Raw genomic sequence first — 27,051 nt, 5'->3', positions numbered from 1 at the left:
GTGGAAGGAAAAAAAGTAATTGAGGCTCATTGAGAGGCTCTAGTCTCTTCCAGGGACCAAAGAATGGGAAAATGGGGCAGAGAAAGGAGGAGAGGGGAAGAGCTGTCAGCACTATCTGGAAGTGGGGGAGGGGTTGTATGCTGGAAAGGAACTGGCCTTTTGGGATCCTGGAAACACAGCATGACTGTTGAGTCAAAAATCACATTACTGATAACCTACTGCAAAAACCGATTACCAAAATGGTCACAAATAAAGCATAATTAATTTAGAATTCAACGATAATGAACACAAATCTGGCATATATAATTTCAAAAATATATGTAAACTTATATTTTTTGATAAATTAAAATTGGGGATATACAATACATTTATAGAAATTCCATTTTTAAATTTTAGACATTTGAAACTTCATTAATAATTGAAATGCTAATATCCCACAGTGTCCCAAAACCAGAATTGGAAAATGTTCTGATAGTGATAGGATATTTGGCTTTCTGAATATACTTACTGGTAATTTATGTGAATCCATGACAAAATTATCAGGATTAGTGTTTTTTACTTGCAATTCTATGGCTTCGTGTGTAGGATTAACTAAAGGAAAGTTCTGAATGCTAAACCTAGAAAGAAAAACAAAGCTAGTAACATTGTTCATAAACTTGATCAATGTTAATTTTATAAACTTGATTACTATTACCTGGTATGGGTTGAATTGAATGCAGAAAGATAAATTGAACTCCTAACTTCCAATACCTCAGAGTGTGACCTTATTTAGAAATCAGGTTGTCGCAAATGTTATTAGTTAAAATTAGGTCATACTGGAGTAGGGTTGCCCTTAATCCAGTATGACTTCTTTCCCTATGTGAAGATGATATGAAGACACATGAGAAGATAGCTATATGACAGTGAAGGTGGAGACTGAAGCAATGCATCCATAAGGCAAGGAACATCAAGGGTTGCATGCAAGCACCAGAAGCCAGAAGAGGCAAGGAAAGATTCTCCCTTACTGGTATCAGAAGAAGCATAGTCCTCCTAAAACCTTGATTTCAATCTTCTAGCATCCAAAACTGTTAGTCAATAAAGTTATGTTGTCTTAAGCCACTCCATTTATGATACTTATTATGGCAGGCCTATGAAGCTAATACAATTTGTATGAGTTTCAAAATAAGAATAATTAAATATTAACTAATGATATTTTGCTAAATTAGATAATCCCTGATTCCCCCCCACCCCCCACCTCTCTCTCTCTCTCTCTCTCTCTCTCTCTCTCTCTCTCTCTCTTTCTTTCTCTCTCTCTCTCTCTCTTTTTAACACTAATAGTATCTACACATTGGGTACTGAAACATATTCCAGTTTTAGGAGCAATGTTTACAAATTACTTTATAACTGTTAAATCCAGACAAAAAAAGTTAACACAGTATACAAATAATAACAAAGAGTAACAAATTAACAAAGTTCTGTCCATTACATCAAGAAAACAGAAACTGATGATGAACTAAACTTGCCTCCCCCCAAATGTGGCTGGTATTTATGGTCAAAGCAAATAATAATCAAGAAAGCTCATAATTCTCAATTCACCATCATTTCTAATGGCTTTTCATATAGAGTAAATCAAAATCACACTGAGATATCACCTCACACCTGGTAGGATAAACCCTTTTTTTAAAGTAAGATATGTATTGGTGAGAATGTGGAGAAGAGGGAGAGGAGGGAACATTCACACACTATTGATGAAATGCAGATTGGCACAGACACTATGAAAACCAGAACTGTCCAGCCACTGTGCTGTACATCTGGAACTAATAGAAAATAACACTGAATGTAAACTGTAATTGAAAAAAAAGACTATCAAAATGGTCTATAAATATATGACCAGCCGAAACCAGTTTGGCTCAGTGGATAGAGCATCGGCCTGCACACTGAAAGGTCCCAGGTTCAATTCCAGTCAAGGGCATGTACCTTGGTTGTGGGCACATCCCTAGTTGGGGGTGAGCAGGAGGCAGCTGATCAATATTTCTCTCTCACTGATGTTTCTAGCTCTCTATTTCTCTTCCTTCCTTTCTAAAAAAATCAATAAAATGTATTTAAAAAAAAAAAAAAAATATATATATATATATATATATATATATATATATAACCAGGGAGTCAACCTCATTAATCATGAGGAAAATACAAATTAAAAGTGCATTGAGGTACCACTTCATATGCACCAGAATGGTTAAAATTAGTTTTATAATACCCATGTTTTTGAGAAAATGAAACAAATTCATGTGTGGCTAGTAGAAGTGTAAAAAAGTACAATCAATTTCAAATTCTTTGTCACTAACCACTAAATTTAAATTATGTTTACATAATAGAAATGAGCACAAATGTGCAACAAAAGCATATACAATTATAAACAATATTTTTTCATATTTGACAAAACCTGGAAAAAGGTTCATCCTATATAATAAAAGCCTAATATGCAAATCGACCAAACCACAATACAACTGGTGGAAAGACCAGTTGCCATGATGCACACTGACCACCAGGGGGCATATGCTCAACGCAGGAGTTGCTCCCAGCCTGTAGGCCTCAGGCCAGCCAAGGCGGGTACCAGCAGGAGCCTCTGATTGCCCAGCTGGTCTCCCCACAGATCAGCCCTGATTGCTGGTCAGGCCTAGGGACCCTACCCATGCACAAATTTCATGCATCAGGCTTCTAGTCAACAATAAAAAGGAATATTTTTTTTAAGTAAAGAAAACAAATGAAGAATAGTACACAGAACAACATGAAGAGGTCAATAAGGCCCAACTATCAATTTAGAGCCTCAGTTATAAATATGAGTAAAATAAGCATCAGACAAAGTTTCTAACAGGAAAAAACAAAAACATTAAGAGAAAGTCCATGGTTTCTTAAAATGATCATTCATACCTTAAAGGATAGAGAAGATATTACAAACAAGAAATAAGAAGAGAACATTACATTTTTAAAACAAACAAAAGAAGCATCCTAACACACACACACACACACACACACACACACACACGCACACACAAATGGTCTTAGATGTTGACAGCTGGCATGAAAATTCAACAAAAAGATTGGAATATAAAACTGAACAAATCTTTCTAAATGCAAAAATACAAATGTTGGGAGAGACTGCAAAAAAGGTAAGAACATTATTAAAATAGTTCCCAAGTTCTAAATCCAAAACATAGATGTAGAAAGAGAGAAGAGAGAAAATTAGAGATGGCATAACTTGAGAGTTCCAGAAACAAAAATTACATAATTTGTTTCCATATTGAGAGAGACCTCAAATACCTGGGGGGAAAATGTGTGAAAATAGAGCCATATCAACATATTAAGAATTTTAAGGACATTGGGTATAATGAAAAACTGTGCAAACTTTGAAGAGGATAAGGACCCAAGACAAGGCTGGTTAAAAAAATAGTTACCACCAAACATCTTTAAATAGCATATCTTTTAATTATACACAGTATGACTTAGAGAAAAAGAAATTATTCTTTAAAGATATGTTAAAAAATAACAAGAAACTAAAAAGAGAAAAGGCTAGTGCTTTTTAATGGGATAAAAAAAAACATGATTGTAAAACTGTGAGCCAAATATTTTCACAAAATTTTTACATGTATTAATAATTATATATACAATGTAATTTACATATATTAACATTTATTTTAAAACTAGAAAAATATATAAAACTAGAAATAAGTTTATAAACAACTTGTAGTAGACACTGCTGGTATCCCACCTGGTTCCTCTAACAGTAGTTCTCAACCTTCTAATGCCACAACCCTTTTATATAGTTCCTCATATGGTGGTGACCCACAGCCATAAAATTATTTTTGTTTCTACTTCATAACTATAATTTTGCTACTGTTATGAATTGTAATGTAAATATCTGTATTTTCCAATGGTCTTAGGCTACCCTGCTAGCAATTCTCAACCTGTGGGTTGCGACGGCTGCTGTAGAGCCTAAGACCATCAGAAAACACAGATATTTACATTACGATTCATTAACAGTAGCAAAATTACAGTTATGAAGTAGCAATAAAAATAACTTTATGGCTGTGGGTCACCACAACATGATGAACTGTATTACAGGGTCACGCCTTTAGAAAGGTTGAGAACCACTACTCTAGAAGATTTTTACCAGCTCTCTGCCCTCGTCACCCAACTTCTGAATTCTTAACTGTTCATTTTCCAACTGAGACCTTCAGATGATTACCCTTGGGTCCTGGAGCCTTCTCAATCTTACAGGAGAAGTATCTGGGGTCTTATAGCTCATCCTAAGGATAATTATAATGACTAGTATGGGAGTTCAAAATCCTAGCATCTTGGCATCATGACAAGACCAATTCTGAGATGTAATTTATGCTCCAGGACTTTTGGCAGGATCAGATAAAATCTGAGACTATACTTGAAATCATATCCTTGCTGAGCTTCTTCCCTTTTGTTATCCGCTTCCCCTATTCTCTTACTGATTTTTCTAACTGGGATCACTCCTTAATAAATCACTTTCAGTGACATTTTGGCTCAAGGTTTGGTATTAGGAGAGTAAAACACTCTTTTGGTGTGCTTAGGGAGAGAAATTGATGAAAAGGCACTGATTTGCCTACTAGCAGAAATTTTTACTTGATTAACCCTATGTAACAGCACCAAACTCAGTGCCAAACATATAATAAGAACTCAACCACCTAAATATAAATGGCCATATCTCAAGGGAATATAGGATTAACCAAGTGATCAAGTATTTTCAATTGTCTATTGCTTACCCTCTGCTTTGTCTTGACCAAACTTTAGTCAGCTTACTCTCTTTCCTACAAGCCCCTGAACTTTGCTGTCTCCAAGCCTGAGAAAGCACACACACACAAAAAATTGAACATTTTCCTCTTCCTGGCTTTTCCTGGGAATTAGCTTATTCCAGCAAGATGCTTTTCTTATCAGTCCCCATTGGTCATTTTCCTGTTCTTGTCTAGTTATCCTTCTAAAGATTCTGCTTAGCTCTCTCTGCTTGCCCCTCCACTACCTATAAAGTAAAAAGATTTTTCTATTTGATTTTGAGATGCTTGCATGTTCCAGAGATCAGAGAATTCTCCCTACTGCAATAGTCCTCTACAACTATTTCTGTAGTCTCTTTCCTTCACTTGTGATAATCACTCCTAGTAAAAGCCTCTCCCTCCAAAGTCCTGAGTTGATTTTTTGTTTTTTCACTTAAGTGTTCCATAGGGTAGTTTAAATATCAAACCTTGCCTGGGAAAGAAAAACATATTAAAAACATATTTACTTATACATAGTATGACTTAGAGAAAAAGAAATTATTTTAAAAAGCATGTTAAAAAATAACAAGAAACTAAAAAGAGGGTCAATTAAAAACATATTGATGTCTTTTAAAAATGTTAAATAAAGAACACTTGTAGATGAACTTTTTTTCTTTCATGAAATAATTATATTTACTAAATTTGAACTTACTTTCCAAGGTCACACTGCATTTCTGGCAATTTGATTGGATCTGGGACTTCAACAGTAAATTTCAGTACATACCAGAACTCTAAAACCTTATCAGGCTGAAAAATAATGCTGGTGGAGAAAATAAAAAAAAAATCTTATCAGTCATTTTAGTTTGTATAATAAATTTGGCAGAAAGAATATCCCAAATACAATATTTAGGCTCTGTGACACATCCTATTCTTATTATAGATATATTTAAATGTTTTTCATTTTTAATGAGAAAATCATTCAAGAAAATCATTCAAGAAAAACAGTGCCATTATTAACATTTTTTAAAATAAAAATGCCTGTTAAATCAATGAACAATGTGTAAACCTAAATAATTCAAATACCTTGCAGGAGCTAAAACAAGAAAAGTTATGCTTTCAAAATGTGATTAAATCCAAGTCAGTTTGTCGAATTAAACACATGTATTTCGTTTGTTGAATTAAACACATGAAGGCTATGAAGTGACATGTGGCTCTGGAGAGCTTCCTCTATAATCAACATGTTCTTTTCTATGGAGGAGACAATGACAGAGCAAGTGACAGTATACCTGGGCTAGTATCTCAGCTCTGTCTTCTCTTATTTGTTTGGAATTGAACAAGTCACTTAATATTTTGAGCTTCAATTTCATCATTTATAAAATGGGAGCAATTATTCTTACTACTCTCTCAGGGTTACTTTGAGAAATTTATGTGTGTATATATGTAAAATACATGCCCCAGTTATGATAACAGAGTAAGCAGTCAATAAGTATTACCCAAAATTATGTCTTCTAATGTGTGCTGATGAGGAAAATTCAAGATTGGTTCTGTGTTCACAGCATACTGGAGAGAGGAGACTGGCCCACATTTACAATGGTAATCTATCAAAATGGTATCTTTTATAATTGATATATTTTATTTCTGCTTCACATTGCAAACATTTTATCCTCTAAAATTTCACATATATATTTATTTAATCGTCATTCATTAAAATAAGAATTATTCTAATTCTGAAAGAGCATATTAACTAGCAAAAGGCATTTTAATGGGATAATTAATGCATTTCATTATACTTACTATACTAAGTCTAGTCTTTAAAACTATAATAAATAAATGGGATATTACTTTGAAAGAATTTGATTATTTTACTATAAACTAATTGAGTTAGTCATGAACATAGAGGTTACATGTTTGTGTGGGCATGTAACTTAGTAAACAGTACTATCCTACATAATAAAAGCTTAATATGCAAATTGTCCCCTCAGGCAGTCATTCAATTAGGAGTTTGATCACTCACTATGATGTGCACTGACCACCAGGGGGAGGCATGGAACATGGAGGGCATCAGCAATGCAGTACAACCTCTCACTGGCTACCTGGGGGTGGGGGTGATGGGGATGGAGGTGCAGTGAGAATGTGGGGTGTTTGCTGAGCTCGCTCTCACTCCCCCTGCTACCCTCCCCATGAATGCCAGAGCTTGCATGCTGGGGAAGCCCCCCGTACACAGGTGCCGGGCGCCTGCAAAAAAGCTGCCCCGTACCCACACAACTTCTTCTGGATGAGCCAGGCTGCAGCTGCTGAGACCGCAGGGGCTGGTCTGTGAGGCCAGCTCGGGGAGAGTGTGCTGTCCAACTGGCTTCTATATGGTGCCACTGAAAGGCCCAGAGGCCGACGCTGCACCCTGGCCCCCAGCCCACAGCATCCAGCCACACTCACTGCATCTCCACATGGGCACTTGGGCACAGTGACTCAGGCAGAAGGGGTTGCGCAAAGGCCATAGGGCCCACATGCTCCCTAGAGCCGAGAGGTCATCTGGGACCTGCCCTTCCATGCCAGATGCCCACACTTTGATCGCCAGCCAGGCCCAGGGACTGTACTCATGCACAAATTTTGTACACTGGGCCTCTAGTGTTTTTCATAATTATCATGCTATAAAAACACTTATAATTGCTCTATTAATATGTCCGTACATTGGTGTATGTTTGTGATGTGTGTGGGTGTATATACACAGAGACAGTCCCTAACTTACAATGGTTCAACTTAAATGGTCTAACTTATTATCTTTCAACTTCGCAATGGTACAAAACTAACATGCATTCAGTAGAAACCATAGTTCAACTTTTTAATTTTGATATTTTCCTGGCTTACAACTAATACTATTTTTTTTTACATAATTTTGCTCATCTGTAAGCTAATGTAAGTGTTCTGAGCATACTTATGGTAGGCTAGACTAAGTTATGATATTTGGTAGGTTAGGTATAACAAAAGCATTTTTTACTTACACTATTTTTAATTCACAATGGGTTTATTGGGACATACTAGTAAATCCCATCATAAGAAGCATTTATGTATATATTTAGCAGAGTATAATACCCTCAATTTGATCTTTGTTTTCCAAGATGATTTGTTCTTAATTGCAAATGTAAAATGTAAATTAATTTCATCAAGAAAATTGAAACTTTATCCCCTAATCCTTGTGTAATCATTTTCATTTGACTTATTTTTTTACACCTAGAAAATTTTGGTTAGTGAAAAGTGGAATGAGAGAAGGTATATAAAAAGTAATTTAGGGATTATTTAATTTGCTCTTCCACAAAATAATAATTTTGCATTGGGTAAAACAGTGCTAACTCTACATTAGTACATTTTATAAATGAATGGTATTTTAAAAACGTAAAACTATGAGCAAGTATAATCTAAATTATTACAGCAAACAAATAAACATTTTAAAAGCTTAATTTTAAAAAATCAACAATCCTATATAATAAAAGGCTAATATGCAAATTGGCCAAACAGTGGAACAACTGGTTGTTATGACACACACTGACCACCAGGGGGGCAGATGCTCCATACAGGAGTTGCCCCCTAGTGGTCAGTGTGTGCCGCTCAGCCAGAAATCAGGCTAATGGCTGGCTACCGTACTGTGAGAGGGTGCAGGCCAGGCTGAGCACACATTAGAAGACATAATTTTGGGTAATACTTATTGACTGCTTACTCTGTTATCATAACTGGGGCATGTATTTTACTCCCCCCACCAAGTGCACAAATGTTGTGCACCAGTCCTCTAGTAAAATATAATGCCATACCTTTCTTCTTTACAGCCTGTTGCTGCTGGAGTATAACATAATGTATAGTCGATACATTCTTCTGGATTCAGCACAAATTTCTTGATTCCACTAAGGGTAGGATTTGATAATATCACTTCTATTTGAAGAGTTGTATCTTTTGCATTGCGGAGAGGTATTTCAAAACAAGTGGTCTCCTAGAATTACAGAATAAATATAATCAGCTCTTAGCATCAGCATAGAGTCACTGTTCTATGGAAGCAAAAACAAAGAAAACTGATACAATATAAGGCCATTTGTTTTCTTTTTCTCCTTGGTTCACTACTGAATGCATCATGCTTGCTTTTAATACTTTGTTTTCCTTAATTAGTCTTGGTAAATGGTAACATTATTTTTTCAATAACTATTCTAAAAGATCTATTTAGCTAAAAGGGCACTGCAAAATTACATTAAAATATATTTTTCCCAGTACCATTATTAATATGAGGTCCACTTGTCTATTTCCTCTAGCTGTAGTACTCACATGTCAGCATGCAAGGGAATCACTAGTAGAGGTTACTAAAGTATAGATTATTGGCCCTACTACAAAGACTCCGATTCAGTAGATCTTGGATGAAGCCTGAAAACTTATATTTCTAAAACATTGTGGCTGCTGCTACTGATGTAAAGGACATACTTTATGTAGCTCTGCACATTAGCATCAAGCAGTGAGGACATCTGAACTAAGAAATCAAACTATACTGATGATATGACCATCTTCCAGTTTAGATTCCTTTCTTCTGTTTTGGTTTCTCTTGTCCTGATCTCCTGGCTACACACTCAGTCCTGGAAGGCACTCTTCAAGTTCTAAGACATTTCCTGGTCTTCGTTCTGACCCTCCATTTTAGCTAATAACATATTTCATTCCATGACAGCCACAATTTCCACTACAGTAAAAGCCATTAATTGAAGCAAATTTGTTAAAGGTGAATATAATAGATAGGACATATCTCAATCTGAACAAAGACCAGTCGTCTAGAATGCCTTAACCTAATAAAAAGGAGGATGTTGGATATTTCAGTCACAATTTAAAAATTGGTAATGGGGCCTAACTGGTATGGCTCAGTGGTTGAGCCTCAACCTATGAACCAGAAGGGCATGGTTCAGTTCCCTGTTGGGGCACATGTCCAGGTTGCAAGCTCCATCCCCAGTAGGGGTTATGCAGGAGGCAGCCGATTGGTGATTCTCATCATTGATGTTCCTATCTCTCCATGTCCTTTTCTCTCTCTGAAAATCAATAATCATATTTTTTAAAATTGGTAATGGATGTAATTTAGGACATGGAGCTATTTTGAAATTTATCAAATCACATTACAGGAGTGACCACAAAAACCTAATTCTAAGCTTATGGGGCAGGTGTTGATTGGGAGAGAGTAAGTTATTCACAAAACATATCTTTAAGATAGACATTGCAGCTTTGTCCATGGAGCAAACATTTTCTTGATTACCTCTATATAAACAAATGAGTGGATAAACATTACATTCACATTTTCTGGTAGGAAAAAATTAATTCACTGAGTATTTTCACTGAAAACTTCATACTTCTTACTCTCAATAGGTCTGAGAAAAGAATGACTGACTATGTTTTGGCTCATAAAAGTTTGTGTCAATGGCAATTCAATATGCACAAACAGGAAGTATTTCTTCACCATATTCTCTCCCAGAAGATAACCATAAATTTATTATGAAGGAATTATTTCTGAGGTCCAAAACACACAGGTAAGGTATACTATTGAGGAAATCTTCAATTTTATTTTTTCTCAGTTTTAAAACATTAAAGTCAATAAATAAACTATTCCTAAGGGTATTCTGAAATGTACCATGTAATTTGGAGGAAGTGATAAATCTGTCTCACTAATTTTCCTAAATTGAAAATTCAGTGCCAACAGTTCAGAACTCAGATAAACAAAGTCTGTAATTACAAATTAGAAACATCATTGTCATTCCTCTGATACTGCCACCTATATGTCACTGTACCTACTGAAGTCATGCCTCCCACTCTATCTCCAATCCTCTGCCACTCAACTTGAGACTCAAAGATTGAAGAGGTGGATGGTAATGCCTAATGCCAGATAGAGGGTAACGTGGGGGTGAGGATGCATTGGTAGGTACTAAGGAGTTGTTAAAAGCCTGAAAACTTCTGTAGTGTCTATAGGTTTGTTCACATTTCACATAACCTTGTGGTGGGGTGGGGAGGGGTGTGCTATGAAATGCAGTGACAATAGAAGGATGTCTAATTGCAGGGACCAATCCCTAGGAAGTGTATTCCTACTTACTTGTTTAACATAGGTTATAGGTTTTCTCTATCTATCTAAGAAGGCTAAAATTTTAAACTAAAACATTATTGAAAAAGGTTGCTAACTCACACGTTTTATATTAGTATTTTTATGAGACACCACGTGGATTAACTGTGTTTTTCATTATGCTCCTCTCTTACTAGCTTGTGAAGGTATTTCTAGGTCTCACCATTAACAAAGAGTGAATTTAATTAAAGGCTTAATACAGAATGAAAAATTAAGTATGGGAATATTCACATAATTATCACCAATAACAGAGCAAATATTATGAATGCTACAATTGGTCTAAAACTTAAAGCATATAAAATTTTGTTCACGTACTAAAGTTTTATTTTAAAAACTATAGCCCATTGCTATCCTGGAATTATTGAGCATCAATGGGAAGATAGTGGATTACTCTCATCATTCTTCCATAGCCAAACTATATGACATAGAAGAAATATCTGAGTTTAAAAAAAATGAAACAGCAGATATTACATGTTAAAATTTCCAAAAGAAATTCTAAGTACTTTACTCCAACAGAAAATGAATTACTAACAACCAATTATTGTTTATTATTAATATGATTTTTAGAACCTGCTGTAAGAAGTAACCAAATTTATGTGTCCCAGGGTCTAAATATTTCTTACAAAAATCCTATTTTAGAGAGATTCTAACCATTCATTCATCTTTAGGGAAGATGTGGAAATTGAGTTTAACGTAACAAAAGTTGAGAAGCAAATAGGAAATTAGAGATGGTTTAGTATCTTGAAAGCTCCATTGCCATATCTGATGATTTAAGGTTTAAGTTAAATATTACTCAGAAATGTAGCAAAAACAACTGTAGTCAAAACTACCAGAAAATAATATATAGATGAGGACAATAGTTTTAATGTACTTCAGAAAGTATCTTCTTCAAGAAGTGCACAAAAAAGTTTGTTTGATGGGATTATTTCTCTCTATAGAAGCCTAATATGCTGTGTCTGACTGTTCGCTCAACAGTCTGACCAGTCAATATAATGTGCACTGACCACAAGGGGGCAGATGCTCCGACTTGGGTTTGCTTGCTGTTGAGGTCCAGCCGATTAGGCCTGGGCGAGATAGGCAGGACACACCCTGGAGCCCTCCTGTGATCAGGCACTGGTGGGATCTCTCAGCCTGGCCTGCACCCTTTCACAATCCAGGATTCCTCAGGGAATGTCAGAGAGTCAGTTTTGGCCCAATCCCCGCAGCCCAGGCCAAGGGATCCCACTAGTACATGAATTTGTGCACAAGGCCTCTAGTTTAAAACAACCCATACTATCTCTACTAACTAAATCTTCATATCTATGAATTAATAACATACTTTAAAAAATATATAGATATGTCTTTTTATTGAATTCAGAGAGGAAGGGAGAAGAAGAGAGAGAAACATCAATGATGAGAGAGAATCATTTATTGGCTGCCTCCTGCTTGCCTCCTACTGGGGATTGAGACCACAACCCAGGCATGTGCCCTGATTGGGAATCAAACAGTGACCTCCTGGTTCATAGGTCAACGCTCAATCACTGAGCCATGCTTTGGGGAAATAACTCATACATTTTTACCTTAGGCAATTCTTATTAGAAAGGTGGTAAAGATTAATACCTTGGCAACACTATCACTGTTATTGGTAGCCTATGTGGATAGTTAGTGGAAAAAGAGTCCATTACACCAAACTCAGTTGAAAGTGAACATTTAATTAGTACAGAATACCTGTCTATAGTGAGAAAGAGCAATGTAGCAGCTGATAGAGCTAAGCTTTGTCCCTGCATTGTTATATAAAACTACTAAATAGAATAGGGGCTCAAAACTTGCATTTTCTTGTTCACCTTGAGAGAAAATTCTTTTTTTTTTTTTAAACATTAATGAGAGAAGTTCTTTTTGATTTTTTATGTATATTTTATTGATGTTTTATAGAGAGGAAGAGAGAGGGATCGAGAGTTAGAAACATCGATGAGAGAGAATCATCGATCAGCTGCTTCTTGCACACCCCCTACTGGGGATGTGCCCGCAACCAAGGTACATGCCCTTGACCAGAATTGAACCCGGGACGCTTCAGTCCACAGTCTGACTCTATCCGTTGAGCCAAGCCGATTTCGGCAAGAGAAAATTATTTTAATGTCTTTATGAAATACCTATGTTAAATAGTCACAATGAAAAATAAAAACAATAGTATAACTGATAACAATCTGAAATATTATTAAAATAAGAGATATTGGTATCTTACTGTGGTATGAAATAATAATAATGAGGTTATTGCCTGGGGAGAGGGAAGTCCCTTATGGAAAATTGAGAAGGGCCCATTTGAAAGTAAATGATTCATTGCTGAAACCAGTTTGGCTCGGTGGACAGAGCGTCGGCCTGCGGACTGAAAGGTCCCAGGTTCGATTCCAGTCAAGGGCATGTACCTTGGTTGCGGGCACATCCCTAGTGGGGGGTGTGCAGGAGGCAGCTGATCGATGTTTCCCTCTCATCGATGTTTATAGCTCTCTATCCCTCTCTCTCTTCGTAAAAAATCAATAAAATATATTTTTTTGAAATTATATGATTCATGAAAGCAATATTTTCCCCAATGGGTATATACAAATCTTAATTTTAAAAATGAAAACAGCCTAAGCCTGTTTTGCTCAGTGGATAGAGTGTTGGCCTAAGGACCAAAGGGTCCTGGATTCGATTCTGGTCAAGGGCATGTACCTTAGTTGCAGGCTCCTTCCCCACCCGGGCGGTGGGTAGGGGCATGAGGGACTCAACCAATCAATATGTCTCTCTCACATAACTGTTTCTCTCTGTCTTTCCCTCTCTCTTCCACTCTTTTGAAAAATCAATGGAAAAATATCCTCGGGTGAGGATCATAAAAAAAGCACCACCCCCTACCCAGAAAAAAATGAAACCATACTTTAAGTGCATTAAAAGAGACAGGTAATGGGCTCTTTTTGCTTTTTGCAGTCTTATTACCTATCTATATAAAGTATTGTGACGGTACGTGTTTCTCAACCTGTATGACAATCTTCACCATGAGAAGTTGACAATTATAAAAATTTCAATTTCTATCAGTATTTTCTTGAAGGATTAATAGTTCTTTCCAAAAGAAGGACACTTTATATACCATTTCATGAGAAAATGCAACAGTTTGTAATTTTAGAAATGCATCTATATTTGATATTTTGTGTTGCCTATTTCTACTCCTCTCTATCCCTATTTTAAACATATAGTTAATAAGGAAGCCAATGTTTCCCCTTTTTGAGGTATCACCTCATGGTCCCAATTTCTCTTGGTCTCATTTTTAGAGTATTTTTTCTCCTCTGTCCTGATAAAGAGATGACTTTTAATCTAGTAACAATTTTCCACAGCAAGTGGTTTCATAGTTAAAATTATATCATTTAAAAATAACCTTTAAGAAATAATCTATTCTGCAGTGATAATATGGTCACATATATTGGATATTTTCATTAAGTGAAATGATCATGACATCATCATATTAAATGATTTTTCACTTAGAAGAAACTCCATTTGCAATCTACACTTGAGTATATTTCAACAGTTTAATCATCCATTTTCTTTGCCTCAGTAGAAATTTACCCAGAAATCAGATGGACAAATAATTGATTTGTAGACTAAAAGTGTTTTAAGTATTTTCTTATTTTATATTTGATGGAGCAAAGGTTCAAGATTCTAAATAATCAATTGTACAAAGAAATCTATCTTCACATTTAAAAATGAAAATAATCTTTATCACAGATTTAAATATTTGAGTACTAATATAAAGAAATTAAATAGAATTAAAACATGATTAAAAGCAATTAATGCTGTCTTCATATTTCATGTAAACCAAGACTCTCAATATTTGACTCTTAAGTAATCCTGGATATGGAGTTAATAACACTTTAATAATTTACATATAACAATCCTATTCTTAGTCACTATTACTTAAAACCCTAAATTTGTCTGTTGCTCCAAATATGTTTCTTCCTGTTGTAAAACCAGGAAGAATCAGTATTGAAAAAGTCTAGAGACACACTGCTGCTTTTATCAGACATGTGAGGGCAAGCATAAAGACAAAGGTTAAATTTGCTCTATAACTCTTAAATCATTATGGTAGAATGCTAATTAGTGCAGCCAGTATATCATAGAACTAAAAAAATCCTTTCTATAAACTGTTAAGATATACATTACTGGATTTAAAAATGAAATTTCTAAAAAATGAATAATTTATCCAAACATGAGTCTTAATAATATGAATTTTTCCAAGGACAGCAATTTAAGTTTACAACTAAAAGATAATATACAAAAAGGCAAAATCTATGACCATTTAATGGGCTCTTACCATAGCAACACATTTCATTTCAATAATGTTTACAGGTTCTCCAGGACTAATATAGATCTCAAGATTATACCAGACTAGTACAGTGCTACCATCAGCATCAGCATCTGGAAAAAATATTCATTTATTAATATAGGTTTTAGAACACCATACTTAACATAAAATTTGAGAAACATGAACAGATATCATTTTTAAACTCTTTTTGATGGGCTCATTTGTCAAGAGTGCTGAGGGGAGGGTAAGAAGGTGAATTCATCACTGCTTGTAAGTGCTAAGAGAAATCCTATCCTGCAAGGACTTTTCCCCTTTTAACTCATATATATTTCATGGATTTTTCCAATGCTTTAGTCCACAATGAATTCACAGAGAAAACAGTTCTGAAAAAGAAAGGGTTTCTATAACTAAGAAGACTGAATGACCAATGACTCTGGGATAGTGCAAAAAGCAATCAAACATATGTTGGGACTACATTAGTCATGATAAAGAACCACACGGTATGTGTGTGCATGCGTGTGTGTGTGTGTGTGTGTGTGCGCGCGCGCGCGCGCGTGTGTGTGTGTGTGTGTGTTGGAAATTGCTCACTTAATTGGCTTGGTAAATCCAATATCTGCAGGATAAGCCAGCAGGCTGGAGACTCAAAGAAGAGTTGTAGCTCCAGCACAATGGCAATCTACTGATAGAATTACTTCTGGCTCAGGGGAGGTCAGCCTTTGTTTCATAATGACCTTAAACTTATTGGATAAGGCTCATCCACATAATGGAAGGCAATCTGCTTTAGTCAGAGTACACAGATTAAGTGTAATTGTCAACCAAAATCATCTTCAGAGAAAAATCCAGAATGCCTGACCTAATATCTGGTCACCATGGCCCAGCCAAGTGGATACATAAAACTGCCTTAGAGACAATAACACCTACTATTAGTAATTGTTGTGACTATCACATAAAGCAATATTGCAATGAAGCTGATTTAAATCCTACAGTGCTAAATATATAAATAAAATATGAATTCAATGGTTGGAATTAGTGATGATTTATGGATGAGAAAAATAATAATTAACAATGTTTAACTAAAGGGCTTAAGTAAACAAACTTTTTCTAAATATAAAATTTAGTAACATTCACCATAGTAATTTGAGAAATTTTTGAAAAGCTTAAAGAAACGAAATTATTCATCACCTCATAACCAAGAGTACATTACTTCATTTTATGTATAAAATTCCAGGCTTAATACACACACACACACACACACACACACACACACACACACACACGGATATACAAATTATACATAATTTATATATTCATGTAAGTATATATACATATTCATACAACTCAGAGCATATCTACTATTGAAATTTAAGCTTCATCACTAGTCATTAGGGAAATGTAAATTCAAACCACAATGTGGTATCACTTCATACCTGTTCAATGATCATCACCAAAAAGACAATATATAACAAATACTGCTTGTGACTATGGAGAAAAGAAAACCCTTTTGCCCTGTTGGTAGGATTGTAAATTGTACAGCCACTATGGAAACCAGTATGGAGAATCCTCAAAAACTTAAAAATATAATTATCATGTGATCCAGAAATTCCACTTCTGGGAATATATCCAAAGGAAAACAAAAACGCTAACTCAAAAAGATATCTGCAGCCCCATGTTCATAACAGCTTTATTTACACTAGCCAAGACATGGAAACAACCTAAGTTTCCATCAATGAAGGAATGGATAAAGAAGTTGTGGTATAGACACATAACCCAATATTATTCAGCTGTAAACAAAACAACAACAAAAAATGAGAAAATTCTACCATTTGGGACAATGTGGATGAACTTTGAAGGCATTATGCAAAGTGAATTAAGTCACACAGAGAAAGATAAGTATCTAAAAAACAAACAAAAAGCCCACAAAACTCATAGAACAAGAGATCAAACTTATGGTTCCCAGAGGTGGAAGATGGGAGAAATGGATAAAGATACAAACTTCCAATTATAAGATAAATAAGTACTAGGGATGTAATATACAACATGATGACTATAGTTAACAGTGCTGTATGATATATAGGGAAGTTGTTAAGAGAATAAATCCTAAGAGTTCTCATCACAAGGAGGATTTCTTTTCCTCTGTCACTTCTTATTTATTTTCCTTTTATTGTATCTACATGAGAAGATGGATTTAAGTGGAGCATATTGTAGAGATCATTTCACAATACATGCACTCAATCAAACCATCATGCTATATGCCTTAAACTTAAACAATGTTTTATGTCAATTATTTCTCAATAAAACTGAAAAAAATATGTGCAGGTAATACGTATTCAAACATTTTAAATAAAATTTAAAAATTAAAAATATGTTTCTATTATTCAACATAATAAATTACATGAGGAACATTATTATATAAAAACTAGAGGTCCAATGCATTAAATTCGTGCATAGGGGGCGGTGGGGGGGGGGGATGGTGTCCCTCAGCCCAGCCTGCACCCTCTCCAATCTGGGACCTCTCGAGGGATGTCCAACTGCCCATTTAGGCCCGATCCCATTGGGATTGAGTCTAAACAGGCAGTTGGACATCCCTCTAACAATCCAGGACTGCTGGCTCCCAACTGCTCACCTGCCTGCCTTCCTGATTGCCCCTAACTGCTTCTGCCTGCCAGCTTGATCACCCCCTAACCACTTCCCTGCAAGCCTGATTGATGCCTAACTGCTTCCCTGCCACCCTGTTTGCCCCCAACTTCCCTCCTCTGCCGGCCTGGTCACCCCTAACTGCCCTCCCCTGCAGGGTTGATCACCCCCAAATTCCTTCCCTTGCAGGCCTGGTCCCTCCCAACTGCCCTCCTCTGCTGGCCATCCTGTGGTGGCCATCTGGTGTTCCCATGGGGGCAGGATTTTTGACCACATAGGGGCAGCCATCTTGTGTGTTGGAATGATGATCACAATATTACTCTTTTATTAGATATAATAGAGACCTGGTGCATGGGTGGGGGCCAGCTGGTTTGACCTGAAGGGTATGCCAGATCAGAGTGGGGGTTCCCTTGGAGCATGGGGCAGCCTGGGTGGGGGGGGTCTGTGGAGGTTTTTAGGCCAGCCACACCCCCAGAGACCCAAGTGGAGACCCTGGTATCAGAGGTTTATTTATTTTCTACAATTGAAACTTTGTAGTCTGGAGTGGAGCCAAGCCTCCTGCTTGCTCCTTGGTGGTAGCCATTTCTGTTGGAATTTATTTATCTTCTATCATTGAATCTTTGTAGCCTTAAGTGGAGGCTTGGACTGGCCAGGGTGTGCTGAAAACTTGGCTTCCTCCATCGCTGGGGAAACCCAAGCCTCCCTCCAGCTCTCTCTATGGCCACAGCCATCTTGGTTGGGGTTAATTTGCATACTCGCTCCTGATTGGCTAGTGGGCGTGGATTGTGGGTGTAGGGGAGTGGTGGTTTATTTGCATATTAGTCTTTTATTAGATAGAATATTTGTACATCTCTTTAATCATCATATTTTAAAAATTATTGGACTCAAATAATTGGAACAATTCTTAAAAGTTTTAACATATTGTAAATGCTCTCTTCAAATTTTTATCAATTGAAATTCCCATTATAATACATAAGATTATCTCTTTAGGCCTGATCAACATTAAAAACTGGGTGTTACCATTATTTTTCCTTTTTTAAATTTTATTTTTTTAAATTTCTTTATTGATTAAGGTAATACATATTTGCCCTCACCCCCCATTACCTTCCCAACCCCCACACACACATTCCCCCACCCCCATGTTGTCTGTGACCACTGGTTAGGCTTATATGCATGCATACAAGTCTTTTGGTTGATCTTTCCCCCTTACCCCCACCCTCCCCAACCTTCCCTCTGAAGTTTGACAGTCTAATCAATGCATAGTTACCTATTTGAAAGGTTAAAAAATTCTTAGTTATTTTTATTTATTTTTTGTCTCATCTTTATTGAGATATAAATGACTTTAAAACTGTTCATACTCAAGGTGTACAACTTGATTTGATATATTTAATGCATATACATTTTTAAATAATCACCACATTCAAATTAATTAACATAGTCATCATCTTAGACAGTTACCATTTTTCAGTTGGGGGGAGGTAAAGACACTTAGATCTACATGCTAAGCTAATTTCAAGCATACACTATCATATTTTCAATATAATTACATTGTTGTACATTATATCTCCAGAACTTACTACTCATTTTGTATAACTGAAACAAAATATACTACTGAGCTATCAGTAAGAAAGAGACCCATTATTACAGGTGATAGAAGGTTAATCCTGTCTGAGTAGTGATATGGGAAGACCTGTCTGAAGAATTGAACCTGTCATCCTGTAGCTTAGATTTTTAAAATTAGAGAGCATTCCATTTGAGTCCATTACCATGATATGATAGTATTCTGATTTTCTTTCAAACTCCTCTAAACACTTATTTTATTCTGGTTTTCCTTCATGATTCTTGTGCCTTAGATTTTGATAAGGACTTAATTTATAGCATAATCAATCTACAACAAGTATCTGTTCTTTGCCTCACCTGAATGATTCTGACTGAAGAACCCTTAAACTTTTACTACTGTTTTATTATTTTTTCACCATGTCTCAGCTCCAAATATTCAACTGATGACTGAATATTGCCATGTAACTGGTTTAGTGTCACATCAAAATCATAAAACACAAAACTGTTCTAAGCATTATAATCTCCCAAGTTATTTCTTCTTAATTTAACTAAACTACCTCACAAGATTACGGCCTTCACTTCCATTTTGTGTGGCCAAGCAGTCTGCAGGAACCTTGAAGCAACACTAGCCCCTCCCTCAAAGTGCATAATCTAGAAAGCAACCCAGCAAGAAAATATAAGTTCATAATATGACGCCCACAACAAGAAAATATAAGTTCATAATATGATTCCCACAACCACACTTGGTCTAAGTACTCTCTCCAACCTTCCAGGGCTATCCCCTTGTGTGCCTCTTAGATAAGACTCCCTAGGAAGCTTACCAAAACCCCACTGATTTTTATTTGAATTGACCAATCTGACCTTAGCCTGGGAACCACAAAACATTCCATTCAAAGACCCTAATAAAGGTATGTACCCAGGTCCTTCCTCTCTCCCTACCTGGATCTCACCTTGTAGACCCTGGAGGCAGCTAAAGTACCTCCTCCAGGACCTGTGAGTAACAAACCTCTACTTCACTTTCCCTTGCAGTCTTTGAAACCTTGACTCACTACCATCTGACATTCTAGGGCACCATTTAACAAATGTTAATTTAACAAAATCAAGATACTTCTAAATTTCTATCTTAATATTTCTCTATTCACCAATATAACAAACCTTGTTAATTTTTTAATCAATCCTCTCTATCTTTCTCCTTTGTCAAATAATACTAGTTTCTAAAATGTTTCCTATCTTCAGTGGTATTTCTCTATCCACATCACTACCATAAAAGGCATTGTTCTCTTCATTTCAAATACCATTTGCTGTTGCAGCGACCTAACTGGCTCCAACTGCTTTTCCCTTTCGAAGGCATTTTAAATATTGACTAAATGACACTCTTAATCCATGTATTCTGTGATGGTTAAGTGTGTATGTTGATTTGGATGGGCTATAATGTTCAGTTATTTGGTTACATAATAGTGTAGATGCTGCTGTGAAAGTTATTTTTTTATGTGCTGATAACTTACATCAATAGACATTGAGTAAAGCAGATTAACCTGCATAACATGTGTGGGCCTCGTCCATTCAGTTGGAGGCCCTCAAAGAAAAAACTAAGGTTAGCTGAAGAAGAAGCAATTCTTAGTTAAGACTGGAACATGGAAATCCTGCCTGAGCTTGTAGACACCTGATTTGCCAGGTATGATTTGGATCCAATACTACAGTAGCAACTGTTACCTAATTTTCTAGGTAAGGCTTGCCCTACAGATGTTGGAATTGCCAGTCCCCACAATCATGTTAGCCAATTCCTTAAAATGCCACTATTTATAATACATTACATTATATTAGAATATTATGGTAGTATCTGTTTCCCTGAAGAATCTGACTAAATACAAATTTATTTAATAAAGATTTCTTCTTTGGTATAAGTTTGTCTCCACAACTTTGCTCCTGATGATCCAACTTTCTCTAATGGCCTTCTATGTCGCTGCTTCTTACACATAACAAAACTCATTCCCTCATTCTCCAGGAACTTTCCCCTGTCTATTCCCACACTCCACCATCTCCTTTTCCCTTGATTTTCTAATAAAAAGATATGATGTTTATTAACATGCAAATAAAATTTTATGAAATAGGAAGGAAAAACAACAGCATTACTTTCTTTTGCATGAGGAAGACTGTTATCACATCCTATGTTGAAGAAAATCATATTATATTGTTAAAATAATATACTCAATATTATTTTATCAGAAATTAATTGCTGTTTTTGTTTAATAACATAAATATATATGAATTTTTCACTTATAAAAGAGTAGGCAGCTTTCAAGCTGAAGGGTTATGCTCTATTATGGTTAACAGCAAGACAAATCCAGAAATTAAACTACATAAATTTAATATTAAAATAATACAATAAAATTCTGATAAATATGTACAACACATCTGTATATGAATCATGAATGTAAAGTATTTACTCTTAAACCAGTTTATGAGTGCTGGTCATGAAACTCTTCATAGTAATAAATTTACCTAAGCCTGCCACATCAAGCTTGATGGATTTTTCTGACAACTTGTGAAAAAAAGGTGCTCCATCTTGATCTTGAATATCATATTGATCTTGATCTTCATTTAAGTTGCTCTCAAATTCATCATCTTGATTGCTTTTAATGGAAAATGAAAGCTTACCTACAACACATAGGTACAAAATTTCAGATTAAACAGGGATTCATTTTCTAAAATTAAAGGTCAGTTTCAGATATTGAAGTTGCTCTAATTTGAAACTAATAATGTCAAAGCCAAACATAAATTCTAGATTTTAGTATCAGAATAAAATCTGATGGTGGTACAGAACAACTTAGTGAATTCAAGAAAATTTTCTCAAAATCTCCATTAAAATCGTATTTTAAGTAGCTTTCTTATAATTTTTCAAATCAGTTTTCAGAAAACTGAATGAGCGGGGGGGTGTACAACATACAAAAACCAACCAGTGTAACATACCATATTAACAGAATGAAGAAAAAAACACATGATCATCTCAATTGATGGATAAAAAGTATTTGACAAAATTCAACAGCCTTTCATGATAAAAAAAAAATAGGAATAGGAAAGCTTTCTTAAAATAATAAAGGCCACATATGAGAAATCCACAAGCTAACATTATACTCAATGGTTAAAAACTGAAAGCATTTTCTCTAAGATTGGCACACAACAAGGATGCCTCCTTTTATCATTTCTATTCAACATAGTACTGGAATTTCTAAGCAGAGCAATTATGCAAGTCTAGAGGCCCAGTGCATGAATTCATGCACAGGTGGGGTCCCTTGGCCTGGCTGGTGACCAGAACAGATTGTGGCCATCTTGCCCAGTTCCAATAGGGGCTGATCAGGGCCACTGACAGGGAGGATGGGCCACAGGAGGTTGGCTGACCATGGGAGGTTGGCTGTGGGAGCACACTGACCACCAGGGGGCACCTCCTGCATTGAGCGTCTGTCCTTTGGTGATCAGTATGCATCATAGCAACCAATCGACCAGTCGTAAAAGTCACTTAGACTTTTATATATATAGATCTAGAGGCCCAGTGCATGAAATTTGTGCACGGGGGGTGTCCCTCAGCCAACCTGCACCCTCTCTAATCCAGGACCCCTTGGGGGATGTCCAACTGCTGGTTTAGGCCCAATTCCACAGTTGGACATCCCTCTCACAATCCAGGACTGATAGCTCCTAACCACTCTCCTGCCTGCCTGCCTGCCTGCCTGCCTGCCTGCCTGCCTGATCACCCTTAACCACCTCTGCCTGCTGGCCTGATTGCCCCTAACTGCCCTCCCCTGCAGGCCTGGTTGCTCCTAACTGCTCTCCCATGCTGGCCTGATTGCCCCTAACTGCCTCCCCTGCTGGACTTATTGCCCCTAACTGCTCCCCCCCCCCCTGCTGGCCTGATCCCTCCCTAACTGCCCTCCCACAGCTGACCTGATTGTCCCCTAACTCCCCTTCCCCCTGCTGGCCTGATCACCCCTAACTACCCTCCCCTGCTGGCCTGATTGCCCTTAACTGCCCTCCCCTGTCAACATGGTCACTCCAAACTGCTCTACCCTGCCAGCCTGATTGCCCCTAACTGCTCTCCCCTGCCAGCCTGTTTACCTCTAACTGCCTCTGCCTCAGCCTCTGCCACCATGGCTTTGTCCAGAAGGACATCCAAAATATTTCTGGTCTAATTAGCATATTGCCCTTTTATTAGTATAGATAGTAAAGGCATCCAAATTGGAAATGAAGAAGTAAAATCATCTCTGTCTGCAGATGACATAATCTTATATGTAGAAAATCTTATTGATTATGTACATTATTGCATGCAGCAATATAATATGCAGGATATGAAATCAACACACATCAGTTAAATCCCTGTAAATTAGCAACAAAGCATTTGAAAAGGAAACTAAGAAAACAATTCCATTAAATAAAACTTATTTAGATAAAATTACATATATTTAAAAAAAATATGTGTGCACTGAATAAGGAAACCTGGTCAATATTTCAAATACTACGAAATACTCGCAAGAATTAAAAGTACACATTCTCGATTCTTTCTCACTTCAGTCCATTTAGTTACTCAGTATATTTTTTCTTCCTCCAATACATCCATTTAAATGTTATTACATTTTTATTATCTATTAACAAACTTGGACAAGCATTTGTAAAACAATTCAAAAGCCCTATATGAATATAACAAGACCATATATTATAGAACAAAATGAGAAATTAAATACTTATCTTAAGAAAAAGGAAATGGGTGAAGAGAACTATAGAAGCAATTATAGGTCAGCTTAGTAGCTTATGTTTTAACTAGTGGCCCAGTGCATGGATTTGTCCACATTGAAAGGAAATTAATTAGAAGGTGGCTGGTGGGGTGGGACTGGGTTAGACGGACCCTCTTTGGCTGGCTGCATGGGGGGTGGTGCCATGCCTCAAAGGGCATCTGCAAAGTGAGTGGGGTCCCTCTGACAGGTGGGTTCCCTCAGCCTGGCCTGAGGATATCAGGCCAAAACCGACTCTCCAACATCTCCCAAGGGATCCTGGGGGAAGAGGGCACTCTGCAAAGTTGCTGTTGCTCAGCAGCTCCTGTGTTGAGTGTCTGCCTCCTGGTGGTCAGGGTGCATTATACCTACCAGCTGCTCAGCCAGTCACTTAGCCTTTTTATATATATAGACTGAAAGGACACTTTTAAATAATGCACTAAAATTATGCCAACAACTTTTATTTAATTTTTTCTAGAGAAAAACCTTTTGCTTGGCAATATAATTTTAATGTTATTTCCAAACAATTACGTTTTTTAAATTGCATATTTACTTTTGGTTATTAATTAGCTATAGTAGAAGAGACAAGTAGTCAAATTCTTATAAACTTATTAGAAGAATAACAGTAGACTCAACAACTTGTCAGCAATGAACCTTCAAACCAAATGCAGTAAATATTGATTATGAGAATATGTGTGAATATGAGAAGAATATGTGAAGAGATGATAATTTTTCCACAGTATATGTAGAGGTGATTACTTTGTTTCCTATATTCCTCTGTTCTGGCTAAGGCCAATCCAAAAGGGAACAAAACTAAATAAAAATCTAGATTGTTGGTGCTTGATTTTATCAGAGTGATAGAAAAATTATTACATGTCTTTGGAAATACTATAGGTACAATAGAAATAATTGTAGTGAACAAAAGCAACTGTCTAAGATACAGCATCATTGACTTAATGGAAATTCTTAGTTTGTCTGAAAAAAACATTACAAAACAACTAATAGAAATAGTAATTATTGCAGTCTACGGCCATACCACCCTGAACGCGCCTGATCTTGTCTGATCTTGGAAGCTAAGCAGGGTCGGGCCTGGTTAGTACATGGATGGGAAAAATAGTAATTATTGCAGTTATACTTTCAATAGAAAAAGCTTTTACTTGGACAAAATGGAGTTTTTTATCTGCTAAACAGTCTAAATGATTAATTTTTCAAAAGGCTGCTTTAACTGTCAACAAAATAAACATTTCTCAGAATATGTCATTTTATAAAATTAGGAATGTTTTTCTCTAATTTCATATTAACTTATAAAATGTAAATATCAGACTCAAGCTTAAAGACTGAGTGATGTTATTTTATGCTAATGGTTTTTTGGAAAATTATCCAAAACCATTTATTGAATGCTTACTCTATGCTTGACATATGCTACATCCATTACCTATTTAATTACTTTAATAGACATAAGTTAATTAATCATTTGATTTATTTATATTTTCTTTTCTTTTAAATCTTTATTGTCTCCTTTATTCCTCCATTGACCCCTTTTAGCTTACTCCCACCCACTCTCCCAAGCCTTCACCACCCTATTATTTTTAAATGTATCTTTACTGTTGCAAGGATTACAGATGAAAACTGAGAAACCTGGGTTGTACAGAAGGTTGGCTGTAGAGAAGATTGGTAACTTACCTCAGATCATACAGGTATTAAGTGGCAAAGGCATATATATGTCCCTGACACCAGAGTATGGGAAATGGTACATTTAGTCATGTCTAACTATCACCAAAGATACCACAGAATAAATAGTTTGACTGGAAAAATAGAAAAATCACTCCCATACTTCTTCAAAAACATTTATTTTTATCTAAAATGCTAGGTCTTAAATATTGCTCAATGATCACTTCCAAAAGCAAGTTTCCATGGCAACAGTTAAACCTGGCAAAATTTTGACCTCTTTGCACTTGGTCTTCTCACACCCACCCTGTTCCTAGCACTGGTTTCATGCTTCATCACTACCAGTCGCTAATGAGGAACACTGTTAAGGAAAATTTCTGTAATGCTGACCTTTTGTCAACTTGTGAATTTCTTGGAGGCACATTAATTTCATCAAAAAATTTCAGCACATACATATTAAAAAATGTATGTGCTCTATGCATACTGTATTACACATAATCAAACAAATTTTTATTGTTTTGTTTCTAATATACTACCCTAATAAAATCTGTGTAGCAAGATTAAAGATGAAAGCCTAAGGAATCTTTTGCTAACCCTCCTCTTACTTCTACCTTTTTATTTCTTTACTAGTGGCCTGGTGCACAAAATTTGTGCATTGGGGGGGGGGGAGGAGTCCCTCAGCCGGATCTGCACTCTCTGCAATTGGAGAAACCATAGGGATTAGGCCTAAACCGGCAGTTGGACTCCCTCTCACAATCCAGGACTGCTGGCTCCCAACTGCTCACCTGCCTGCCTGTCTGATCAGTCCTAACCACTCTGCAAATCAAAACTTTGCCAGGTTTAACTGTTGCCTGCTTGCCCCCAATTTTCCCCCCTCACCAGCCTGATCACCCCAACTGCCTCCCCATGCCAGCCTGATCGCCCCCAACTGCCCCCACACTGGCCAGATCATCCCTAACCTCCTCTTCCTCAATCCTGCCACCATGGCTTTGTCTAGAAGGATGTCTGCAAGGTGTCCCAGAAGGTCTCCCAGTCTAATTAGCATATTACACTTTTATTAGTATAGATTTTAACCTTTATACTAACTCAATTTATTTTATTTTATTTCCCCTTCAAAAGGCAAGGTGGAAAAACAAATTTATATGGATGATAAAGAACATAGGTAAAAACAATAACAATATAGTGCGGTAGCCACATCTGTCTTTATTCTATGTTCTAGAGGCCCCGTGAATAAAATTT

At 36.4% G+C, this 27,051-nt stretch overlaps 1 protein-coding gene across 1 annotated transcript in view; it reads right to left on the bottom strand.

The window, feature by feature from the left end:
- CFAP47 (cilia and flagella associated protein 47) overlaps positions 1 to 27,051 on the bottom strand; it is a 396,096-nt gene that overhangs the window by 73,370 nt on the left and 295,675 nt on the right. Inside the window, 5 exon segments of the mRNA XM_036439773.1 lie at positions 509 to 617; positions 5,470 to 5,577; positions 8,561 to 8,736; positions 15,200 to 15,303; positions 21,887 to 22,042. Coding sequence (XP_036295666.1) covers positions 509 to 617; positions 5,470 to 5,577; positions 8,561 to 8,736; positions 15,200 to 15,303; positions 21,887 to 22,042 — 653 coding nt within the window.

This window comes from Pipistrellus kuhlii, unplaced genomic scaffold (assembly GCF_014108245.1).
Source record: "Pipistrellus kuhlii isolate mPipKuh1 unplaced genomic scaffold, mPipKuh1.p scaffold_m20_p_16, whole genome shotgun sequence".
NCBI classification, from domain to species: Eukaryota; Metazoa; Chordata; class Mammalia; order Chiroptera; family Vespertilionidae; genus Pipistrellus; species Pipistrellus kuhlii.
The sequence above is the reverse complement of the archived record's forward strand: the minus strand, read 5'-3'. Positions and strand labels throughout refer to the sequence as shown.